The 24,858-nt window shown below is 37.5% G+C and overlaps 1 protein-coding gene across 2 annotated transcripts in view; it reads right to left on the bottom strand.

The window, feature by feature from the left end:
* The window catches only part of LOC106095307 (TWiK family of potassium channels protein 9), a 175,790-nt gene extending 153,510 nt beyond the window's left edge, over nucleotides 1-22,280 (bottom strand). The window contains exon 1 of one of the 2 annotated variants that reach the window (XM_059367880.1): nucleotides 21,865-22,280. In XM_059367880.1, coding sequence (XP_059223863.1) covers nucleotides 21,865-22,065 — 201 coding nt within the window. In that variant the 5' untranslated portion in view covers nucleotides 22,066-22,280. Of the gene's footprint in view, nucleotides 1-5,249; nucleotides 5,314-21,864 lie in introns of those variants that run through there. The other variant, XM_059367881.1, reaches the window with a different exon arrangement.
* Between the last annotated feature and the right edge of the window lie 2,578 nt (nucleotides 22,281-24,858).

Here is a 24,858-nt window from a genome sequence, read left to right as displayed (position 1 = left end):
GACTTTTACGCTGATCAAGAGTATATATACTTTATAGGGTCGGAAATAGATATTTCGATGTGTTGCAAACGGAATGACAAAATGAATATACCCCCATCCTTCGGTGGTGGGTATAATAACAGGAAAAATTCACAGATTGTGCAAGAAGAGGCACAAAGAGAAACAAGTGTTTCAATGTTTCGAAAGTTTACATCGAAAAGTAACCAAAGAAGAGCGAGGAAGTCCCTCCTTCCGGAAATTTTTCTAAATATTCCGCTTGCGATAACTTATAAACCTTTCATTTCAGGTGTATAGTGTATTCGGCAATATTAGTGACAAGTCTGCGAGCAATATTATTATAGAACACTTCAACCCTCAACCGGCTAAAATAGGGGTCTGTTTGACCCCTTCTTTTAAAAATTCGTTAAAAACAGATTTAAAATAAATGTGTGTCGCTCAACCATACATATAGGTAAAATTTTCATAGAATTTGATGATGACCATAAACATATATAACTAAAGGGACTTAAACCATTATTCGAGGTGTTACAAGGGATATGACAAAGTTTTTATTCGTCAATTGTATGGCAGAGTTTATAAAAGCTACAAAGTACTCTAAACAAGTAAAAGCGTGCTAAGTTCTTTTGCGCCTTAGAATTGCGCCCTCAAGGGGCTCAAGAAGTCAAATAGAGAGATCGGTTTATATGGGAGCTGTATCGGGTTATAGACCGATTCGGAAAATATTTAACTCTAAACTAGTAAAAGCGTACTAAGTTCTTTTACTTGTTTAGAGTACTTTGTAGCTTTTATAAACTCTGCCATACAATTGACGAATAAAAACTTTGCCGTGCCGAATATTATATACCCTCCACCATAGATCGCGTTTTTCGAATTCTTTTCCCGATCTTTTTTAAGGCAAATAGGGGATAAAAGAAAAGAAGTGTCATAATATTGGAGCTATATCCGACCATAATTGATTTGATTGTTGGAGACCATAGTAGAAGTAATTGTGTAAAATTTCAGCCAATTCGAGTGAAAATTGCGCCCTCAAGGGGCTCAAGAAGTAAAATAGAGAGATCGGTTTATATGGGAGCTGTATCGGGTTATAGACCGATTCGAAAAATATTTAACACGTATGTTGAAGGTCATGGGAGCAGCAGTTGGATATATTTTCAGCCAAATCGGATAATAATTACGCCCTCTGGAGGCTTAACAAGTCAAGATCTCAGATTGGTTTATATGGCAGCTTTATCAGGTTATAGATCGATTTGAACGATATTTTGCACAGTAATTAAAAGCCATGTGAAATTTCAACCAAAAAGGATCAAAATTGCTCCCTCTAGTGGCTCAAGAAGTCAAGATTCAAGATCGGTTTATATGGCAGCTATATCAGGTTATGGACCGATTAAAACTATTCTTAACACAGTTATTGGAAGTCATAACAAAACACGTCGTGCAAAATATCAGCCAAATCGGATAATAATTTCGTCCTCTAGTGGCTAAAGAAGTCAAGACCCCAGATCGGTTTTTATGGTAGCTATATTAGGTAATGGACCGATTTGAACTATACTTAACACAGTAATTGGAAGTCATAACAAAACACGTCGAGCAAAATATCAGCCAAATCGGATAATAATTGTGTCCTCTAGTGGCTCAAGAAGTCAAGACCACAGATCGGTTTTTATGGCAGCTATATCAGGTTATGGACCTATTAAAACTATTCTTATCACAGTTATTGGAAGTCATAACAAAACACGTCGGGCAAAATTTCAGCCATACCTACAATATTTCCTTAAAATTGGTTCAGATTTAGATATAGCTCCCATATATATCTTTCATCCGATATATCTTTTTAAGGCTGTAGAAGCCACAATTTTCGTTCGATCTTTACAAAATTTGGCAATGAGAATTTTATTCGAGTTCTACATATGTTTGCAAAATTTCAAAGAGAAAAGAGCTAGACCCATGGATAAGTATACCGATCGAGAATCACTTTCTGATCCGAATTAGCCATGTCCGTCTGTGAGTCCTTGTAATCAAAGTGCAGGTCGTATTTGTTGTCCAATCATCACGAAATTTTGCACATGTCACTTTTTTAGCCCAAGGACAAACGCTTTTCATTTGGGTAAAAATCGGTTCAGATTTAGATATAGCTCCCATATACATCTTTCATCCGATATGGACTTTTAAGGCTGTGGAAGCCACAATTTTTTACCGATCTTTACAAAATTTGGCATTGGGTATTTTATTTGACGTCCTAATATGTGTGCAAAATTTCATGAAAATCGGTTCAGAGTTAGATATAGCTTCCATATATATGTATCACCCAATTTGCACTTAAATGGCCGTAGTAACTACAATTTTCAACCGATCTGCACAAAATTTGTCATGGACTGTTTTGTTACTGATTTAAACACATATGCAAAATTTTTTAAAAATCGGTTCAGATTTAGATATAGCTCCCATATATATATATCCCCCGATTTTCTCCTAAATGGTCGTAGCAACTACAATTTTCAACCGATCTGCACAAAATTTTGGCACGGATTGTTTTGTTGCTGATTTTAACTTATCTGCAAGATTTCATCAAAATCGGTTCAGATTTGCATATAGCTCCCGTATTGCCCGATTTGCACTTAAATGGCCGTAGTAATTACAATTTTCAACCGATCTGCACAAAATTTGCATTGGATTGTTCTGTTAATGACCTTAACATATCTGCAAGATTTCATCAAAATCGGATCAGAGTTAGATATAGCTCCCATATGTCACAGTTATGTGGCCGTAGTAACAACAATTTTCAAACGATCTGTTCATCTGTTTGAAAAAATACTGTTCAGATTTAGACATAGCTCTCATATACATATATTTATTGCCCGAATTTATAATTGTAGCGTAGGTTCAGGGTATTATGTAATCTCCCCCCGGCTCCACCCGACTTTTGCCTTTTCTGTAAAATTTCAAGCGGCTAGCTTTACTCGTTACCGCCGTCGAATTTCGACAAACAGACGGACATGGCTAGTTGGATTCAGAACTTCGAGACGATCAAGAATATATATGGAGTCTTAAACAAATGTTTCGATTGGTATACTCCCATCCTATGGTGGTGGGTATAAAAACACCACCACACCGAAGCTGTGCAGAAAAGCACATGTGGTGGCTGGTTAAATCGTTTTTATACATAGCACCACTACTTTGGTACAGGGTATTATAGCTTAATGAATTTATTTGTAACACCCCGAAGGAAGCGAGATAGTCCCATTGATACCGATCGACTCAGTATCACTTTCTGACCACAATGGATTTCGTCAAAAATGTACACAAAATAAAAATAAAGTACACATATATATCAGCCGGTTTTCATTTTTAGATCCTTTGTCAGCGAATTTCTTACCATGAAAATAGTTGTGGGAAAATAATCAAATTTTGTGGTTGTATTTTGTTGTTTTTTTTTTTTCAATATTATATTTATCTGTCTAGAGTACAATATTATTTTTAGACAGATAAAAATAATTTTGAAGATCCCATAAAGTTTAAATGTTGGTGATAGCCAAAACATTTTTATGGATCGTCTGTCCGTCCGAGAACCTAAAGTGGAACTCCTCACTCTCACTGCCAGTTAGGGACACACACAGAAGATCTTCTATAGTCTCGTCTTCTTCGATGTCCTCACAGCTTCTGCAAAAGTCGTGACTGGTAACCTTCAGTCTGTTAGCATGTTTTTCGATTAGACAGTGACCATTCATGACGGACACAATGACTGAGATGTCGGTTCTAGCCATTGAGAGCAAAGCGGTAGACCTCCTCAAATCTAGATTAGACCACATAATTTTTGAATGCTCACAGCCCGCTCTTTGGGACCATCTATCATTGGTTGCCTTCGGTCATGATCATGAAAACTTAGCTTACATGTCGCTAGAGGCATACTCACAGATTCCAGTTTCCCTGGAATGTGGAGGTTAGTTCCTAGTCTCGCAACTCGTCCGCTTTACAATTCCCTGGGATATCTCTGTGGCCCGGCACCCAGAACAGGGGAATTTTGAACTGTTCAGCCATCTCGTCGAGAAGGCATCTTCTTTCTTCTGCTCCTGTTGTATAACAATGGACGAAAACGTCTAAGTGAGGCTGATGGCAGACTGTCAATTAAACCTAACCTAAGCAAACTCATTTTTCCTTGTTTCTTCTGCCTTCTACTATGGTGTAATGAAACCTAAGGTCTTCAATTGAAGCGGCAGGTAATTGAGGGTTGCTTGTACCAAATTTCAGCCAAATCGAATGAAAATTTAGTCTCTAGGGGCTCGTTAAGTTAAATCAGGGAAACGGTTTATATAGGAGCCATATCTAGTTCTGAAGCAATATGGCCCATTTCCAGTCCCCAAATTTTTAAACCCCAACGACATCAATAAAAAGTATTGTATATGTGCAAAATTTTAAAGAAGATATCTATATTCGTTCAAATGCTATTGTGATTTCGGCAGACGGACGGACATCGATAAAATATCAAGAGGATTAGGAATATACATACATCTATATGTTACCTTATAGGGTCGGAATTCAATATTTCAAGGGGTTAAGAATGGATGACTAGATTAGTACATCCCTTATCCTATGATGGTGGGTATATAAATTCATGGGGATTTCTAGTCTTGACCTCCCATTATCCTGTTTTATCTACTACCCATAAAGAGAGACTGTGTAAAAAAATAACAAATGCTATCCATGGTATTTATGATAAGCCCCACTGAACTGTCCAGTTCATCAAGTTTTGAAATAAACCTCTTGGCATAAAAGCTCTCATTTCAAAATAAACCGCATGTTACTCATTGAAATTAGAAAACATCTAATTAGCTTTAACATATGTTGAACATTTTTCTATTATAATTACAAACCCCATGTTATAAAATCGAATAAAAAAAAAACATTGCATTCGCATTTTAAAAATAAAAACATTGCGGCTAAAAATAACACAGCAAACAATGAAACAACAATAATTATAGTTCATACAACACCAATCAAAGTTCGTGAACGAACTACGAGTATGAGCCATAAGGAGGCCACTAGACAAACAAAACCACCCAAGGTGCATCATATGTACATGGCATACATTTATTGAACAGAAACCATAGTACTACAAAATATATATAAGTTCCCATTACTTTCTATGAACCGATGTGGTCAAGGTCATCACAACACAACGCAACGCAACACTACAAAACCGACCAAGCAATGGATAATAAATGTGAAAATACAACAAAAACAATTATACTCACAATCCACAGCATGGATCATGTTGAAGGCATTAACAATACGCCAGGCACCAACACCATCACTAACATCAGCAGCAGCAGCAGCAGCAAATTAAAAATAATGGGCAAAAAAACACTATTTTCACTTGCCCGTCTTGATGTCGGCACTGCATGGCTTTCGATTTCAATATGAAAGACGAAAAAAATACTGACGAATGCCAGGGCATGTCGACTGATATCCATGTTATGTTGTGTTGTGTTGCTTTGATGATGATGATGGAAATGACGTTATTAAATTAACACACAAACGCTCTCTTGCCCTTTCTCTTATATGGTAAACATATGTATAAGCTTATGAGTGGGATGAATACAATATACGAGGGTGTTATGAGAGAGTTGAATGCTTACCAATACCATGTTATAAAAAGAAGAGTAAACATTGTAATTGCTGTAATAATGTAGCACTTCCATAATGTAATTGCAGTGTGCCATATAACATACAAATATAATGATGGTATTTATGATGTCAAGGGGTATGATTGTTTGAACTAGAAAAACGAGTTAGTGTTTTTCCTATAGGAAGAGAAGTATTTGTTTTTTGGATTGAGAAGCTTAATGATAAATTTGGTCTTCAACACATGTACCCAAAAATTATATATCAATCATAGAAATTTTTGAAACAAAATATTCAGTAACTTTGGAAAAACTGACATTTTCTTTTTTAATCCGGGTTTGGATCGATTTAAACCTTTCAGAAAGTTGTTCAACTTTTGAAGTATTGTACTACTATGACCACAAAAATAACATGTTTAATGAGTTCTTTTAAAGGCAACTAAATCGTTATCTATTTCATTTCTTCCTCAGCAAGCAAAAAGTAGAACATCCAACTAAAATGTCCTACATTCTCTATAAAATCCATGGAGGTGTGCACTATGTACATATTTATTTAAATATGAAATAGAAACTTGGTCACAGAAGCGTAGAACGAGGAGAAAATAAAATCAAAATCCATTATGAAATGGATTTATTGGCGTCCGTCAGACTGACATGGCAGAATATGTTGTTCAACAACGATTGTTACTTACTACATTGTAATTGTTGCGAACCATGACAAAAAGGAGTCACGAAGGTCAGCAAAGTTTCAATTAGATCAACATTTTATTGCAAACGTTTGAGTTAGAAGTATGAAAATTGAAACTTCAGTCTGCTCCATAATTAAACCAAATAATTAGGCTCATTGCCAAAATTATAAATGAGTAATTAAAAAATTGTCTCAGCAATAAAGATAATAGTGCTGATGTTACAAATAAATTTTCCAAAAAATTTATTATTTCTTTTAGTTTGGCACGGAATAATTAAAATAATTGGTATTTTTTCGCAACTGACTTCTGGGGCAATCATAAATATCAACGGGAATTTGACTATATGGTATGAAATCAAATTTTAATGCACTTTAATGATGGCATTCTACACTCAAATCACCCAATTGCTAAAAGAAAACCTTTTTCATTCAGATAAAATAGAGGCGAAATGGCAAACCATTGCTTCCTCCAAGGAAAATGTTGCGAAATCAGTACCGTAGTATCAAAAGCCTTCCCTAAGGAACCCATGGCACGATTAGGAATGAGACATGATATGAAGCCAATAATGCGAATTATTTATGAGCCCTGCATTTAGTAGTAGGTGACCACCGTGGCGCAAAGGTTAGAATGTCCGCCTATGATTTAACGCCTCTACTAGTCCGGTAAATTTCATCAAAATCGGTCCAGTTTTAGATATACCTCGCATATATCCGGTCTAGACCGATTTAGACCATGTTGAACGGACATATCAAAGAGCCTTACATAGCTCACTGTGCCAAATTTCAGAAAAATCGGTTAACAAATGGGCATTGTATGGTCAAAGAATTTAGATCCGGAAATCGGTATATATGGCAGTTACATCAAAATATTGTCGGATCTGAACCATATCCGGTACTAACGTCGAGGGGCCTAACAGCTCATTGCGCCAAGCTTCAGCAAAATCGGATAATAAATGGGTCTTTTGTGAGCTACATCCAAATGTAGAACGATTTGGATCAACAAGGGCACTGTGCCAAATTTCAGCGAAATCGGGTAATAAATGCACCTTTTGATGGCCCAAGAATTTAAATCGGCAGATCAGTATGTATGGGGTCTATATCTACATATATATAAAAGTGTTGCGTGCCTGACTGATCATCGCCCAGCCCAAATGGCTAAAGCTAGAATCATCAAATTTTGCACGAATGTTGGTCTTGGGTCATAATCACGGGATAAGGCTTGATTTGGTGATATTCGTACGTTTAGGTACTAAAAGTACAAAATGGCTAATATTTTGTGCTTGGGCTCAAATCAAAGAGCATCGAACAAATAAGGCTTGGAAAAAAACAAGTAAAAGCGTGCTAAGTTCGACCGGGCCGAATCTTTGGTGGTGGGTTCTGCTTAAATATGGGAGCTATATCAGGTTATAGATCGATTTAGACGGTACTTAGCACAGTTGTTGTAAGTCATAGCAGAACACTATTTGCAAAATTTCAGCCAAATCGGATAAAAATTGCGGCTTCCAGGAGCTCAAGAAGTCAAATCGGAAGATCGGTTTATATGGGAGCTAATATATCTAAATCTTAACCGATATGGCCCAATTACAATCCCCTTCGACCTATATAAATGACAATGCCATGGCAGCCGGTTGTACGTACCGGGGTGACCCGATGGAGTACTTTATCCGCAAGGGCTGCCGCCTCAGTGTACAATACACTGCTACAACAACAACAACAACAACAACAAAAACCTATACAAATATTAAGTATCTATGCCAAATATTTAGCGCTTAGCCTTAAGTGTTTTACCACTACCGTGATTTCGACAGACGGAAGGATGGACGAACGGACATGGCTAGATCGAATCAGAATGTCGAGACGATCTAGAATACATATACTTTATGGGGTCCCAGGTGTTACAAACGGAATGACTAGATTAGTAAATAGTACTTTTAGTACCGCAATTTGTACTTTCTTTGTAAATTGAACTACTGCTCCGAGTTTTGGAACTTCGGTACACTATGGCAACCCTAATTGGGTGACTATAAGAGTTTTTGGAAATATGTACATCAGGTACTAAAAAAAGTACCAAAAAGGTACGAAATGGGAAAACTTTGTACAGGGCGGATGGAAAAAGATAAAATTTTGAATAAAAAGACATCTGGTACAAAAGGATGAGGGTAAAAAGGAAAAATGGAAGAATAGTACTGATACTTTCTTTAAAGATGGAGCTAGAGCTCTGAAATTTTGCATGTAGGTACAACTGGGAAATATATGATGGGTAACTAAATGATCTATTCAAAATTCGTACGTTTTTGTACCAAAATTGGTGCCATTTAGAACTTTCTTTTCAGATGGAGCTAGAGGTCCAAATTTTGGCATGCAGGTACAACTAGGAAAAATATGATGGGTTACTATGATCTTTTTACAATTCGTACATTTTGATACCAATATTGGTACCAGTTGGTACTTTCTGTGCAGATGAAGCTAGAGGTCTGAAAATTTGCCAGTAGGTAAAACTTGGAAGTAAATGATGGGCGATTAAATGGTTTTTTCACAATTCGAACTTTTTTGTACCAATATTGGTACTTTATTTATAGATGGAGCTAGAGATCCGAAATTTGGCAGGTAGGTACAACTACGAAATAAATGATGTTTGGCTAAATGATCTATTCAAAATTCGTACATTTTGGTACCAAAATTGGTACCATTTTGTACTATTTGCTCAGATGGAGCTTGAGGTCTGAAACTTGGCATGTAGGTATAATGCTCTATAAAAAATTCATTAATTTTGGTACCAAAATTAGTACCATTCGGTAATTTCTTTACAGATGGAGGAAGAGGTCTGCAATTTGGTATGCTGATACAACTAGGAAATGTATAATGGATCACCAAATAATCTATTCACAACTCGTACATTTTGGTACCATTTGGTATTTTCTTTACAGATGGAGGTGGAGGTCTGAAATTTGGTACATTTTGGTAAGAAAAAGGGCAAAATTGTACGAAAGAGCTTATCTTCGCCTACAGCGAACGGGGACTGTTAGTATTAAGTATTTTGACAAACATTATTGCAGTCTTGACAAAATATGGAAAGTGGAAGCAAACGTACTAATTTTAGTGTAATTGGTACCTTGAAAGGATATATAGGGCAACTAGAAGTTTTCTTTTGTATATTTAGGTACTCATATGTATAAAAATGTGCTTTCTTAACGGAGAGAACTAAAGCTCTCAAAATTGGGAAACAAGTGCACCTTGACTATAAATTTTGGTTGACCAGAAGATTAATCAATTTCGTACATTTAGGTACTAAAACATACAAAATGGTACCATCTTTTCGAATTGAGCTGAAGACGTCAAAATTGGGATTCATTTATACACTAACAAGTAAAAAGGCGTTAATATCGCCTGGGCTGAACTTTGGATACCCACCACCTCGGGTATATATGTAAACCACCTTTCATAAAAATCCAGTGAAAATTGCATACCTTATGTCTTATGATAATAAATGCCCCTTTTTTGGGGCCAAGACGAGATCGAGATATCGGTCTATATGGCAGCTATATGCAAATCTTCATCGATCTAGACCAAATTGCAGAAATATGTGGAGCGGCTTAACTTAACTCTCTGTCCTAAATTTCGGCAACATCGGAAAATAAATGCGCCTTTTATGGGCCCAAAACATTAAATCAAGAGATCGGTATATATGGCAGCTATATCCAAATTTGGACCGATCTAAGTGAAACTGAAAAAGGATGTCGAAGGGCATAACACAACTCACTGTCCCAAATTTCGGCGACATCGGAAAATAAATGAGCTTTTTATGGCCCCAAAGCCTAAAACCGAGCGATCGGTATATATGGCAGCTATATCCAAATCTGAACCGATCTGTGCCATAATACAGAAGTATGTCAAGGGGCTTAACACAACTCTCTGTCCCAAATTTCGGCGGCATCGGAATATGGACCGATCTGAGCCAAATTTAAGAAGGATGTCAAACACAACTCACTGTCCCAAATTCCAGCAAAATCGGATAATAAATTTGGCTTTTATGAGCCTAGGGTCTTAGGCTCATAAAAGCCAAATTTATTATCCGGTGGATCAGTCTATATGGCAGCTATAACCAAATCTGGACCGATCTGTGCCATAATGCAGAAGTATGTCAAGGGGCTTAACTTAACTCTCTGTCCCAAATTTCGGCGACATAGAACAATAAATGCGCCTTTTATGGGCCTAAGACCCTAAATCGGAGGATCGGTCTATATGGCAGCTATATCCAAATCTGGACCGATCAGAGCCAAATTGAAGAAGGATGTCAAACACAACTCTTTGTCCCAAATTTCAGCAAAATTGGATAATAAATATGGCTTTTATAAGCCTAAGACCCTAAATCGGAGGATCGGTCTATATGGCAGCTATATCCAAATCTGGACCGATCTGGGCAAAATTGACGAAGGATGTCGAAGGGCCTAAGACAACTCACTGTCCCAAATTTCAGCGAAATCGGATAACAAATGTGGCTTTTATGAGCCTAAGACCCTAAATCGGAGGATCGGTCTATATGACAGCTATACCCAAATCTGAACCGATCTGAGCCAAATTGACGAAGAATGTCGAAGGGCCTAAGACAACTCACTGTCCCAAGTTTAAGCAAAATCGGATAATAAATGTGGCTTTTATGGGCCTAATACTCTAAATCGGAGGATAAGTCTATATGGCAGTTATATCCAAATCTAGACTGATCTGGGCCAAATCGACGAAGGATATCGAAGGGCCTAAGACAACTCACTGTCCCAAATTTCAGCAAAAACGGATAGTAAATTTGGCTTTTATTGGCCTAAGACTCTAAATCGGCGGATCAGTCTATATGGGGGCTAAATCAAGATATGGTCCAAAATAGCCCATCTTCGAACTTATCCTTCTTATGGATAGAAAAAGAATCTGTGCAAAGTTCCAGCTCAATATCTCTATTTTTGAAGACTGTATCGTGATTTCAACAGACAGACGGACGGACATGTCTAGATCGTCTTAGATTTTTACGCTGATCAAGAATATATATACTATATAGGGATGACGAAATTAATATACCCCCATCCTTCGGTGGAGGGTATAAAAAGGGGTATCAAAAATGGGGCTAGCGAAGCAGGCCACCGGAATGCTTGAATATACACAAAAACGTTAGCTCAATATTTAAGATTTTTTCATTTTCCGCTATATGGTCCGGATGATTGTAAAAAGATTTTTGGATAAAATTTCACATTTTGTTTTGGCTTATGTTATACCCGATTTGCCTAATTTCAATTGCATGCAATAGCTTTTATAATTAATATTTCCTTCCACCCTGGCGAAAAATGTTTTTTAAAAGTAATGGGTTTTAGATTGCACGTTTATAACTCATGATTAAAAATAATTATTATTAGTTGTCTAAATTATAGCTTGCTGTTTACATGTGCTATATAAAACAGTTCCATTGCACTCTTCTTATCGATTGTCTTAGTCCACATTAAAAATTGTTAGTAAACTCATTTTCCCCTACAAAAAAATATAATAAATTTTTATATATTACGAATTAATAAGTCATAAAAGGAAGCTTTCCTTTCCATAGAGAAACATTTGGGCAAGGTCAACTGTGTTTTCATCGACATTTTTATGACTCAGTTGTAATACATCGCCTGACAATATTGTGGCCCATAAATTCCAGTCGAGAGACCATTTCAAGTTCTTGTGGAAAACGGCAAGGAAGGAAGCACCAAATAATTGATAAAAACCTAAGAAACAATGACACCCAAGTCAAAGGAAACTATAAACACCAATATGGCATGGCTTTGACAAAGAACCAACAACCGCCACTCCATAAGCTTCAAACTGACGATTGTAGTCTTTTCAAAAACCAAGACAAATTGCCTTTAGGCATTAAAAGCTTCAAAAAGACAAATTGCTAAATAACCATAAGGTTGCAGAAATGAATGAATGGAAACTTCAACTCTAAGCCATCTCACGCAAAGGCATAATTAAATCAAAGGTCAAAGGACAAAGGACGGAAGTGTTGCGTCCAATACGCAATGCACACAAATTTTTCGTCAAAAATGGGAGTTATACTTCCTTCGCAACACTGATTTTGTAACGAAAAGAACACGCAAAGCTGTTGTGCTTTGTGTCTTCATTTTGGGGTGTGATTAAAGGCTTTGTAAGAACAAATCGTTGTCTGGTTCATATAACAAAGCAAAGATTTAAAGCATTTTAATTACTTTGACGACGCGGTATTAAGAAATTTTGCTCATTGTGTTTGGGGCTTTTGGCTAATCGATTGTCGTTGTTTTCCTATGTTGTGGATTGCTGCAGGCAAGCATGTATGGTTCGATCGACTGGCCAATCAATTACAAAACGTAAGTGAGCTTCTGGCAAGTCTTGTATTCCTGGTGAACATCCTAACATCAGAGATAAGAAAACTAATATCCCTGAAACACACGCCATGAAAGTAACCATAGAGTAGTACAACGCTACCTACATTCCAACGATGCTCAAGAGAAGCAATAGAGTTAGATACTCTACTGTCCCCCATCAACATCATCGCTTTCCGCTGAAGCCGTTCAAGTAGCTCCAAGCATAATTTTGGAGCTCCTGCCCAGATTTGAAGAAGTACGATCCAATGATGCCACCTGCCCATAAACCGCACCAAACTGTGACTTGTTGTGGATGCATTGGTAGCTCTTGCAATGCTTCTGGCTAATCTTCACTCCAAAATCGACAATTCTGCTTATTTACGTAACCATTGAGCCAAAAATGAGCTTCGTCCATAAAATGGAAGATAAGCGCCACGAACTTTCTTAACAGAGCACGTATTTTGATAATAAAATTCAATGATTTGCAAGCCTTGTTCTTTTGTAAGACGATTCATGGTTAAATTTTAGACCAAACTAAAGAAGTTTGCCAGTGAAACAAAACACGAAACTTGCGTGAGCTGTTTAAATTAGTGTTGACAAAAAGATAATACCTAAAAAATCACCCTTTGGAAGTCTTTGTCTCAATGTCAGCCAAATCGAATAAGAATTGCACCTTTTAGGGGCTCAAGAAGTAAAATCAGGAGATCGCATTCAACCAGAAATGAGCCTCATCGCTGAACGGTGAATGAACACATTTCGAACCGAACACTGATTTTGGTAATAAAATTCAATGATTTGCAAGCGTTGCTCGTTAGTAAGTCTATTCATGATGAAATGTCAAAGCATACTGAGCATCTTTCTCTTTGACACCATGTCTGAAATCCCACGTGATCTGTCAAATACTAATGCATGAAAATCTTAACCTCAAAAAAATCACCCTTTATATGGGAGCTATACGAGTATGAGGTTTAGGCCATACTTAACATAGTTGTTGGAAGTCAAAACCAAGCACTTTATGCAAAATTTTGGAAAAATCGGATGATATTTGCGTCTTCTATAGGCTCAAGTCAAGGTCCAAGTTCTGTTTATATAACAGCTATATCCAGTTATGAACCGATTTTAACCATACTTAACATAGTTGTTGAAAGTCATAACAAAATACCTCATGTAAAATTTCAGCCATATCGGATAAAAACTTCATTCTCTAGAGACTCAAGAAGTCAAGATCCCAAATCGGCAATCCCAACTGACCCACTCTTATAGGAACTATTTGAGCAAAATTTCAAGGGTCTAGCTTCAATCCTTTCAATGTAAAAAAATGCTAATTTTGCCCATGAACATTCCACTAAGGAACAGGGGCAAACTTCTCACATATCAATGAGTGCAGTCCGATTCAAGTTTTAAGCTCAATGGTAAGGGGCCTCCTTTTTATAGCCGAGTCCAAACGCAGTGCAACAGTGCGATACCTCTTTGAAGAGAAGTTTTACATGGCATGCTACCTCACAAATATTGCCAGCATTAGGAGGGGAAAACCACCGTTGAAAATTATTTCTGGTCTCGTCAGGCTTCGAACCCAGGCGTTCAGCGTCATAGGCGGACATGCTATACTCTTCGCTACGGTGCCCTCCTTTCAATGTTAGCTTTCGAAAAATGGACAGACGGACGGACAAGACGATCAAGAATATATATATGTAGTGAGACAGCCACTGGGGCTATGAGACTTTAAGCGATGTGAGAATGGATTGAGGATGAGAGCAGCTAATGCCATCGCGGTAGAATCGAGGCAACGATAGCAAACCCGGAAGGAAGGGAAGAGGTTTCTGATCAATTACCTGAGACGACACTTTAGGTAGAGTGCGAGGCACTGCTGTCAGCGGCATAGTCTTACACTCATGGTATTGTCATCTGGAAGATCATGTAACACGGATGGATCAAAGCTATAAAACAGAGATTGTGCCTGGGGGTCTATATTGAGAACCCAGGGACGGAATGCGTGAGGTGATGAGATACTAATGCGAGGACGTCGATTGTAAACATGTTTACGGACAGTAAAATTGCCGTAAAACCAGGAGGGTAAAGTCACGACCAATTTTGCAGTGTAAGAAGGAGATTAAAGCCTTCTCTGAGGATGGCAAAATCTGAATCGTTTGGGTACCGGGCGGTAACGGAGTAAGGGGGAATGAAAGGGTAGGCGATTTTGCAGTGAAGGCCAAGGAACTGCCGTCGATAAACTTAGTTAACCCGAAGCCTTTTGGGTCGACGCAGTCCGATTTAAGGTCATGGGCGACAAACGCCCATGTAATACTGAGGAAGAGCGAAAGGACGGCGAAATTCCTATGGGTTGTTCCGAGTTGTAGAAGGACGAAGCTTTTGGTGAAAGAATGAAAGCAGGAGGTCAGTATAGCTTTTGGTATCATAACGGGACACATAGGACTACGAGCTCACTTATGCAAAATGGGTGCGGCAAGTGACAGCATGTGTAGGGCAGACAGCGGTACTTAGGTGGGAACACGATACCAGACATGAACCAACTTAGGGGAGTTGTATGGAAAACAATTAGGGATTTCGTAGGTAACACGGAATTCCAAACCTAAAAAATGTTTATTTTATACCCTCCACCTTAGGAGGGGGGTATACTAATTTCGTCATTCTGTTTGTAACACATCGAAATATGAGTCTAAGACCCCATAAAGTATATATATTCTTGATTGTCATGTCATTTTATGTCGATCTAGCCATGTCCTTCCGTCTGTCCGTCCGTCCATCTGTCTGTCGAAGCACGCTATCTTTCGAAGGAGTAAAGCTAGCCGCTTGAAATTGTGCACAAATAAATGGGCCAAATCGGTCCATGTTTTGATATAGCTGCCATATAAACCGATCTTTGGTCTTGACTTCTTGAGCCTCTAGAGGGTGCAATTCTCGTCCGATTTAACTGAAATTTTGCACGTAGTGTTTGGTATCACTTCTAACTGCTGTGCCTAGTATGAGTCAAATCGGTTCATAATCTGGTATAGCTGTCATATAAACCGATCTTGGATCTTGACTTCTGGATCCAATAGAGGGCGCAATTCTCATCCGATTTGGCTGAAATTTAGCATGAGGTGTTTTGTTATGACTTCTTATAACTGTGCTAAGTATGGCGTAAATCGGTATAAAACCTGATATAGCTGCCATATAAACCGATCTGGGATCTTGACTTCTTGAACCTCTAGAGGGTGCATTTTCTCATCCGATTTGGCTGAAATTTTGTACAACGGTTTCTCTCATGACCTTCAACATACGTGCCTAATATAGTCTGAATCGATCAATAGCTTGACACAGCTCCCATATAAACCTTTCTCTCGATTTTGCTATTTGAGCCCCTACAAGGCTCAATTCTTATCCGAATGAACTGAAATATTACACAATGACTTCTACAAACTTCAGCATTCATTTATGGTCCGAATCGGACTACAACTTGATATATTGTAGCTCCAGTAGCATAACAGTTCTAATTCAATATTCTATGTTTGTCTAAAAAGAGACAACCGAACCGAACACTGATTTTGGTAATAAAATTCAATGATTTGCAAGCGTTGCTCGTTAGTAAGTCTATTCATGATGAAATGTCAAAGCATACTGAGCATCTTTCTCTTTGACACCATGTCTGAAATCCCACGTGATCTGTCAAATACTAATGCATGAAAATCCTAACCTCAAAAAAATCACCCTTTATAATCCCTACTAAAATTGAGGTTAACAAGCAAGGGAAATCTAACGCTCCTTATCCTCAAAGCCAATGAAAAACTTAGCTAACAATCTATAAATCCGCTAAAAACGTTATGTCTGCGTGAAATTAATAATGGGGAAGAAAAACACAAACGCCTTACCTTCTCATTGCATTTCTGTTAAGGCACTTTATTACCTTAGAATCTAACGTTTGACACGTGAGGCACGCAAACTTTCGAGGCAGCGAAGTGAAACGAATTGAAATAAATTTTCCTGATTGACTTGAAAAAACAAGGAAAATCCAAGTGAAAACTATGCAAGAACAACAATGAAAAGGACTCTCACTCTCTTGCCCAGTAAATCCTTACACTAACTTCAAGGAATAAAGGAAAATGGCAAAAAAGAAAAGCAACCTTTTAAAATGAGTTGCACAATACCAAAGTTCCTTAACAAAAGATGGTGACACAACAAATGAAACATGGCACGTTGCTGTGGACAGTCTGGCCAGCATTTAAGTCTTTCTTGCCTTTGGCTTATTTGTTTCTTTTTCTCTTCCAACTTTGGTAAGAACTTTTACTGCATAACCGTTTTTCTCTGCTTTCTGTGTTCTTTATGGCTTTCATGGAAAGTCGACATTTAATTGTTTTTCAAAATTAAAACAATTTTTTTAACACGGTTATTGTTTTACTTCTATGTGTGTAACTCTGCTTGGATGTTTGTGTTTTTGGTCTCCAGCCAAAGGAATGCAATTTCCTTAAGTGACACGCAAACATTTTTTTCGTGGTGTTTATGCGTAGTGCTATATTGGGTTTTTAAAGCTGCTTTTGGCATTTGCCACTACCATAGTGATAAGGCTATTCTTATGTGTTAAAATTAACTAATTATACTGACGAAAAGTAATATTTCATTTCCAATATTTTACGACTTTTGATAAAAATCAAATTAAATTATATGCATAAAAAAGTTATTGATATGAACGCTGCACGCCCTTTTTCTAATACGAAGAATTTGGAAATAAAAATTTAACTTCTACCAATAATTTTTATGGAATGTCGTTTATGACTCCAAAATACAGTTCTTTTTTGAAAACGTTATTTTAACATTGAGGGCGATTCCGGGTCCTGGCGATAACATCACAAAAACAAGTAAAAAGGCGTAAAGTTTGGCCGGCACAAACTTTTGGTACCCACCACCATGTATATATTTTTTATCAAAATTTATTATATTACTACAATATCCATATTAATATCCAAATAGTCCGACTGTTAATCACATTTGGTTCTGGTGCCAAGAATCTCTAAACAAATAACAGTTCAAAATTTCAGGAAAATTGGGTAATAAGTCCGCCGATCTGGACCATATGTAGCTGTTTAAAATTTCAGCAAAATCGGAGATAAAATGCGACTTTTATGGTCTTTAGACACTAAAGCTGAAGATCGGTCGCTGTGGCAGTTATATCTAAATATAACCCGATCTGCACCATATTCGGTACAGATGTCGAGAACGCTTGTTGCAAACAAATTACGGATCGGAGTAGAATCAGTTCCTGATTCGATTTAGCTATGTCCGTCTGTCTGTCTGTCCATGTATTCTTGTAATCAAGGTACAGGTCGCATTTGTTGTCCGATTTTCACAAAATTTTGCATGGGTCTCTTTTTTGGTCCAACGACAAACGCTATTGAAAAGACAAACGCTATATAAAAATCGACCCAGATTTAGATATAGCTCCCATATATATCTGTCATCCGATGTGAGCTTTTAAAGCTGCAGAAGCCACAATTTTTGTACGATCCTTACAAAATTTGACACAAATTGTTTTTTTTTTGACGTTCCAATATGTGAGAAAAATTTCATTCAGATAGGTTCAGATTAGATATAGCTCCTATATATAACTTTCATCCGATTTGACCTATTAAGGTTGTAGAAGGCACAATTTTGATCCGATCTTTACCAAATTTGGCACGAGATGTTTTATTTGACGTCGCACTTCATGCAAAAATTTTTTATCAAAATCGGATCAGCTTTAGGTAAAGTTCCCATATAAATATTTTAATCATTTCGACCTTTAAGGCTGTAGAAGCCACAATTTTCGTACCATCGTAAGAAAATCGTAGAAAGTTCTATTCGATATTTCAATAGGTATGCAAAATTTAAGTCCGACTAAATTTGGATATTAGTGCTTTATATTAAAATTATAATGTAGACACGTTTTTTATAATTTTCGATTTCTAACTTTTGACTGAAGAATCGGATTTCAAATTATGATACAGCAAAATTATTGTAAATATTGTAAGCAATCTGAATCTGTACATAAGTTAAAAGTCGATCAAAAAATGTCTTTTCAAATCAAACAAGTAAATGCGCGCTAAGTTCGGTCGGGCCGAATCTTATATACCCTCCAACATGGATCGCATTTATCGAGTTCTTTTCCCGGCATCTCTTCTTAGGCCAAAAAAGGATATAAGAGAAGATTTGCTCTGCTTTTAGAGCGATATCAAGATATGGTCCGGTTTGAACCACAACTAAATTATATGTTGGACACCTGTGCAAAAATTCAGCCAATTCGAATAAGAATTCCGCCCTTTGGGGGCTCAAGATGTAAAATAGAGAGATCGATTTATATGGGAGCTGTATCGGGCTATAGACCGATTCAGACCATAAAAAACACGTATGTTGATGGTCATGAGAGGATCTGTCGTTCAAAATTTCAGCCAAATCGGATAATAATTGCGACCTCTAGAGGCTCAAGAAGTCAAGATCCCAGATCGGTTTATATGGCAGCTATATCAGGTTATGAACCGAGTTAAACCTTATTTGACACAGTTGTTGAAAGTAAGAATAAAATGCGTCATGCTAAATTTCAGCCAAATCGGATAGGAATTGCGCCCTCTAGAAGCTCAAGAAGTCAAGTCCCCAGATCTGTTTATATGGCAGCTATATCAGGCTATGGACCGATTTGAGCCTTTCTTAATACAGTTGTTGGATATTGTAATAAAACACGTCGTGCAAAATTTCATTTCAATCGGATAAGAATTGCGCACTCTAGGCTCAAGAAGTCAAGACCCAAGATCGGTTTATATGGCAGCTATATCAGGTTATGGACCGATTTGAACTATACTTGGCACAGTTTTTGGATATCATAACAAAACATGTAGTGCAAAATTTCATTTCAATCGGATAAGAATTGCGCACTCTAGAGGCTCAAGAAGTCAAGACCTAAGATCGGTTTATATGGCAGCTATATCAGGTTATGGACCGGTTTGAACCATACTTATCACAGTTGTTGAATATCATAACAAAACACATTGTGCAAAATTTCATTCAAATCGGATAAGAATTGCGCACTATAGACGGTCAAGAAGTCAAAATCCAAGATCGGTTTATATAGCAGCTATATCAGGTTATGAACGGATTTGAACCTTATTTGACACAGTTGTTGAAAGTAAGAAAAAAATACGTCATGCAAAATTTCAGCCAAATCGGATAGGAATTGCGCCCTCTAGAAGCTTTCATTTTAATCGGATAAGAATTGCACACTCTAGAGGCTCAAGAAGTGAGGACCCAAGATCGGTTTATATGGCAGCTATATCAGGTTATGGACCAGTTTGAACCATACTTATCACAGTTGTTGAATATCATAACAAAACACATCGTGCAAAATTTCATTCCAATCGGATAAGAATTGCGCCCTCTAGAAGCTCAAGAAGTCAAGTCCCCAGATCTGTTTATATGGCAGCTATATCAGGCTATGGACCGATTTGAGCCATTCTTAACAAAGTTGTTGGATATCATAACAAAATACTTCGTGCAAAATTTCATTCCAATCGGATAAGAATTGCGACCTCTAGAGGCTCAAGAAGTCAAGTCCCCAGATCTGTTTATATGGCAGCTATATCAGGCTATGGACCGATTTGAGCCATTCTTAATGCAGTTGTTGGATATCGTAAGAAAATACTTCGTGCAAAATTTCATTCCAATCGGATAAGAATTGCGCCCTCTAGAGGCTCAAGAAGTCAAGACCCAAAATGGGTTTATATGGCAGCTATGTCAGGTTATGGACCGATTTAAACCATACTTATCACAGTTGTTGAGCAGCATAACAAAACACATCGTGCAAAATTTCATTCAAATCGGATAAGAATTGCGCACTCTAAAGGCTCAAGAAGTCATGACCCAAGATCGGTTTATATGGCAGCTATATCAGATTATAGACCGATTGGAACTATACTTGGCACAATTGTGGGATATGATAATAAAACACGTCGTGCAAAATTTCATTTCGATCGGATAATAATTGCGCACTCTAGAGGCTCAAGAAATCAAGACCCAAGATCGGTTTATATGGCAGCTATATCAAAAGATGGACCGATTTGGCCCATTTACAATCCCAACTGACCTACACTAATAAGAACTATTTGTGCAAAATTTCAAGCGGCTAGCTTTACTCCTTCGAAAGTTAGCGTGCTTTCGACAGACAGACGGACGAACGAACGGACGGACAGACGGACGGACAGACTAGACGGACGGACATGGCTAGATCGATATAAAATGTCGCGACGATCAAAATATTTGGGTTGCCCAAAAAGTAATTGCGGATTTTTCAAATTTTTTCACAGCTTGTGACTCTGTAATTGCATTCTTTCTTCTGTCAGTTATCAGCTGTTACTTTTAGCTTGCTTTAGAAAAAAAGTGTAAAAAAGTATATTTGATTAAAGTTCATTCTAAGTTTTATTAAAAATGCATTTACTTTCTTTTAAAAAATCCGCAATTACTTTTTGGGCAACCCAATATATACTTTATGGGGTCTCAGAAGAATATTTCGAGTAGTTACAAACAGAATAACGAAATTAGTATACACCCCATTCTATGGTGGAGGGTATAATAAATGTACCACCTGCCATACCTGGGTATTGTAGAGTACAAAGATATCCACTTTGCCTGAGTTTAGTGTTTGTATACTTGCCACCGAGTGTATTTAGCCACCAAACAACAACACGCATCGATATGATTTTGTGGTAAAGTGCAACAACTGTTTTTTTTTTTTTGCATTCAACAACTTACATACTTATTTACATAAGCAACAATTTAACATTTATGATATGCACGTTCATGTTTTGCGATAAACAAATAATAGTAAATAAACTTCTGGACTACGTGCTTCCGTTCGTGAACTTTAATCGCATATTTTTCCGTTTATTGAGTTCATGTCAATGTCCATTTAACTTTTCCACTTTACTTTTGACTCTTTCCAAACCCTAACCAAGGAGCAACACCCCTCTCCCCCTTAAACCCAATGGTTATTAGCATAAATGCAATTGCTTTGTATTTCATCCCCTTCATGTCCACCAAAAGGGGAGGCCGGTACATATATGCGCTTAGTTTTTCATTTCATTATGAGTTTGCAATGAATTTCAAAACTAGAGGAATGACTTAAGAAATAAGAAATTCAAATTTTGTAAAAGCAACACTGATTTAAATATTTACTCACCATGCCACCCACGCCACAGTATATGGAGAGTCCCACCAATAGCCCAATGTGACTAAAGGCTGATCTTAATTTCAAGGATTTCCAGAAACTTTTCTTGCAGATTCCTTTATTGGCCTCCACGGTCTCGACACGCACATCCAAGTGTTTCAGTTTGTTCAACAGCTCCGCATTGGCATCATCCGTTGCATCGAACTCAACCATTTTTAAGGGGACAATGGTATGCCGCCTTGTCAGTTAGTCGCTTAGTTCCACATACAAAGACTGGTATTGGGGGTAAAATGATTCCTTTGTTTGCTTATCTTGGGCTCTTTGAGCAAATGGTCTCTCATCCAACTGAATTATTGCTATGTTAATTTTTTAAAATTCATTTTCTTTTACGCTAATGAATTTTTCATTATTTTATAGGTAGTCATATTTTATTTTTCCTTAAGGAGAATAAGGCATAATAAAGTTTTTTGTCTTATTTAGGCAAATAATTTTCATTTGCAATGGTCACTTTAATATTTCTTTGAACTACTATAGCAAGGCAAATAGTTTCTAGCAAAATTATGTTGATTTTGGAATATGCCTAACACTAACTCGGAGTTTTCATAAATTTTTTTATGGCTTTTAGGGCTAAGAAACTAAAAACAGATTAATCACTCTAAAGGAAGGCTAAGGTAAAGAATTTGCTAATTTTGTGAATTTTAGTTGATGGTTGTCTAAACTAAAGTGTGACGTAGGTAATAGTAAATAGCAAATAATGGCTCTAAATGGCTTTTTCTTATCAAAATCCGACCCATCTTGATTTCTTCTTCACCTCAAGTAGTTGGTGTTACCTACCTTCAATACCCATTGAATGTAGTGAGCTAAAATGTGCTACAAAATTCCACATATTCCACATTTCAGGTGGGTAATAAAACCACCGTAGCCCAGAGGAGGCCACTGTAGCGCAGAGGTTAGCATGTCCGCCTATGACGCTGAACGCCTGGGTTCGAATCCCGGCGAGACCTTCAGAAAAAATTTTCAGCGGTGGTTTTCCCCTCCCAATGCTGGCAACATTTGTGAGGTACTATGTCGTGTAAAACTTCTCTCCAAAGGAGTGTCACACTGCGGCACGCCGTTTGGACTCGGCTATAAAAAGGAGGCCCCTTTTCATTGCGCTGAAACTTGAATCGCACTGCACTCATTGATATGTGAGAATAAAGTTCTCTCCAAAGAGGTGTCGCACTGCGGCACGCCGTTTGGACTCGGCTATAAAAAGGAGGTCCCATATCATTGAGCTGAAACTTGAATCGGACTGCACTCATTGATATGTGAGAATCTTGCCCCTGTTCCTTAGTGGAATGTTCATGGGCAAAATTTGCAATTTGCATTTGCAGCCCAGAGGTTTGCATAACCGCCTATGACACGGATTCAATCCTGAATCAGGATTCGAATCCTGAAGAGAACATAAAATATAAAACATATGTCATTTAAAACAAGTAAAAGCGTGCCAAGTTCTTATATACTCTCCACCAGGGATCGCATTGGTCAAGTTCTTTGCCTGATATCTCTTTATAGGCAAACAAAGGATAATGAATAGGAATTGCTATGCTCTTGGAGCTATACCAAGTTAAAAACCGATTAGCGTTTGAGGCCATAATTGATTTGGCTGTTGGATACCAAATCGCATAATAATTGCGCCCTCTAGAGGATCAAGAAGTAAAATCGGGAGATCGGTTTATATGGGAGCAATTAGCAAAGACAGACCACCCTTCTAAAATGAAATTACCAAATTTTGTAGAAAAAAATGTGATTTTTTAGATTCTGTGGAGGCTAAAACTTTTCTTAAGGGTGCTAAGTTCAGCTATATCAAGTTATAAACCGATTTAGGCCATGCTTGGCATCATACTTGGCACCCTTCTAAAATGAAATCACCAAATTTAGTCGAAAAAAAACGTAATTTTTAAGATTCTGTGGAGGCTAAAACTTTTCTTAAGGGTGCTAAGTCCAACTATATCAGGTTATAAACCCATTTAGGCCATTCTTGGCATCATACTTGGCACCCTTCTAAAATGAAATTACCAAAATTTGTCGAAAAAAACGTGATTTTTTAGATTCTGTGGAGTCTAAAACTTTTTTAAGGGTGCTAAGTCCACCCCCAGAGGCCTTTTTACGCTTATGATGGCAGCTATATCAGGTTATAAACCGATTTAAGCCATACTTGGCATAATTGTTGGAAGTCATAACAAAACACTACATGTTAAAATTCAACCAAATTGGTTTATAATTGCGCCCTCTAGCGGATTAAGAAGTCAAGATGCGAGATCGGTTTATTGGGGAGCTATATCAGGTTATGAACCGATTGGGACCATACTTGGCACAGTAATTGGAAGTTAAAACAACCATTAAATGCAAAATTTAAGGCATATCGGACAATAATTGCGCTCTCTAGTGGCTCAGGAAGTCAAGACCCGAGATCGGATTATGTGGGAGCTATATCGGGTTATGCACCGATTTAGATGCACCGATCAGCCAAATTGGATACTAATTGCGCTCTCAAGCGGCTCAAGAAGTAAAAACCCGAGATCAGATTATGTGGGAGCTATATCAGGATTTGAAACGAATTGAACCATACTTGACATAGTTATTGGAAGTAAAAACAACCATAAAATGCAAAATTTTAGCCAAATCGGACAATAATTGCGCTCTCTAATGGCTCAAGAAGTCAAGACCCGAGATCAGATTATGTGGGAGCTATATCAGGTTATGCACCGATTTAGACCATACTTGACACACATATTGGAAGTAATAACAAAACACTTCATGCAAAATTTCAGCCAAATCGGATAGGAATTGGGCACTCTAAACCTCAAGAAGACAAGACCCAAGATTGGTTTATATGGCGGCTATATCAGGTCATAGACAGATTTGGACCATACTTGGAACAGTTGTTGGAAGTCATAACAAAACACCTCATGTAAATTTTCATCGAAATTGTATAAGAATTTCGATCTCTTGAAGCTCAAGAAA

The sequence above is a fragment of the Stomoxys calcitrans genome, chromosome 4, assembly GCF_963082655.1.
Source record: "Stomoxys calcitrans chromosome 4, idStoCalc2.1, whole genome shotgun sequence".
Lineage (NCBI taxonomy): Eukaryota > Metazoa > Arthropoda > Insecta > Diptera > Muscidae > Stomoxys > Stomoxys calcitrans.
Note: the sequence above shows the minus strand (reverse complement) of the source record. Positions and strands in the feature narration are given on the sequence as shown.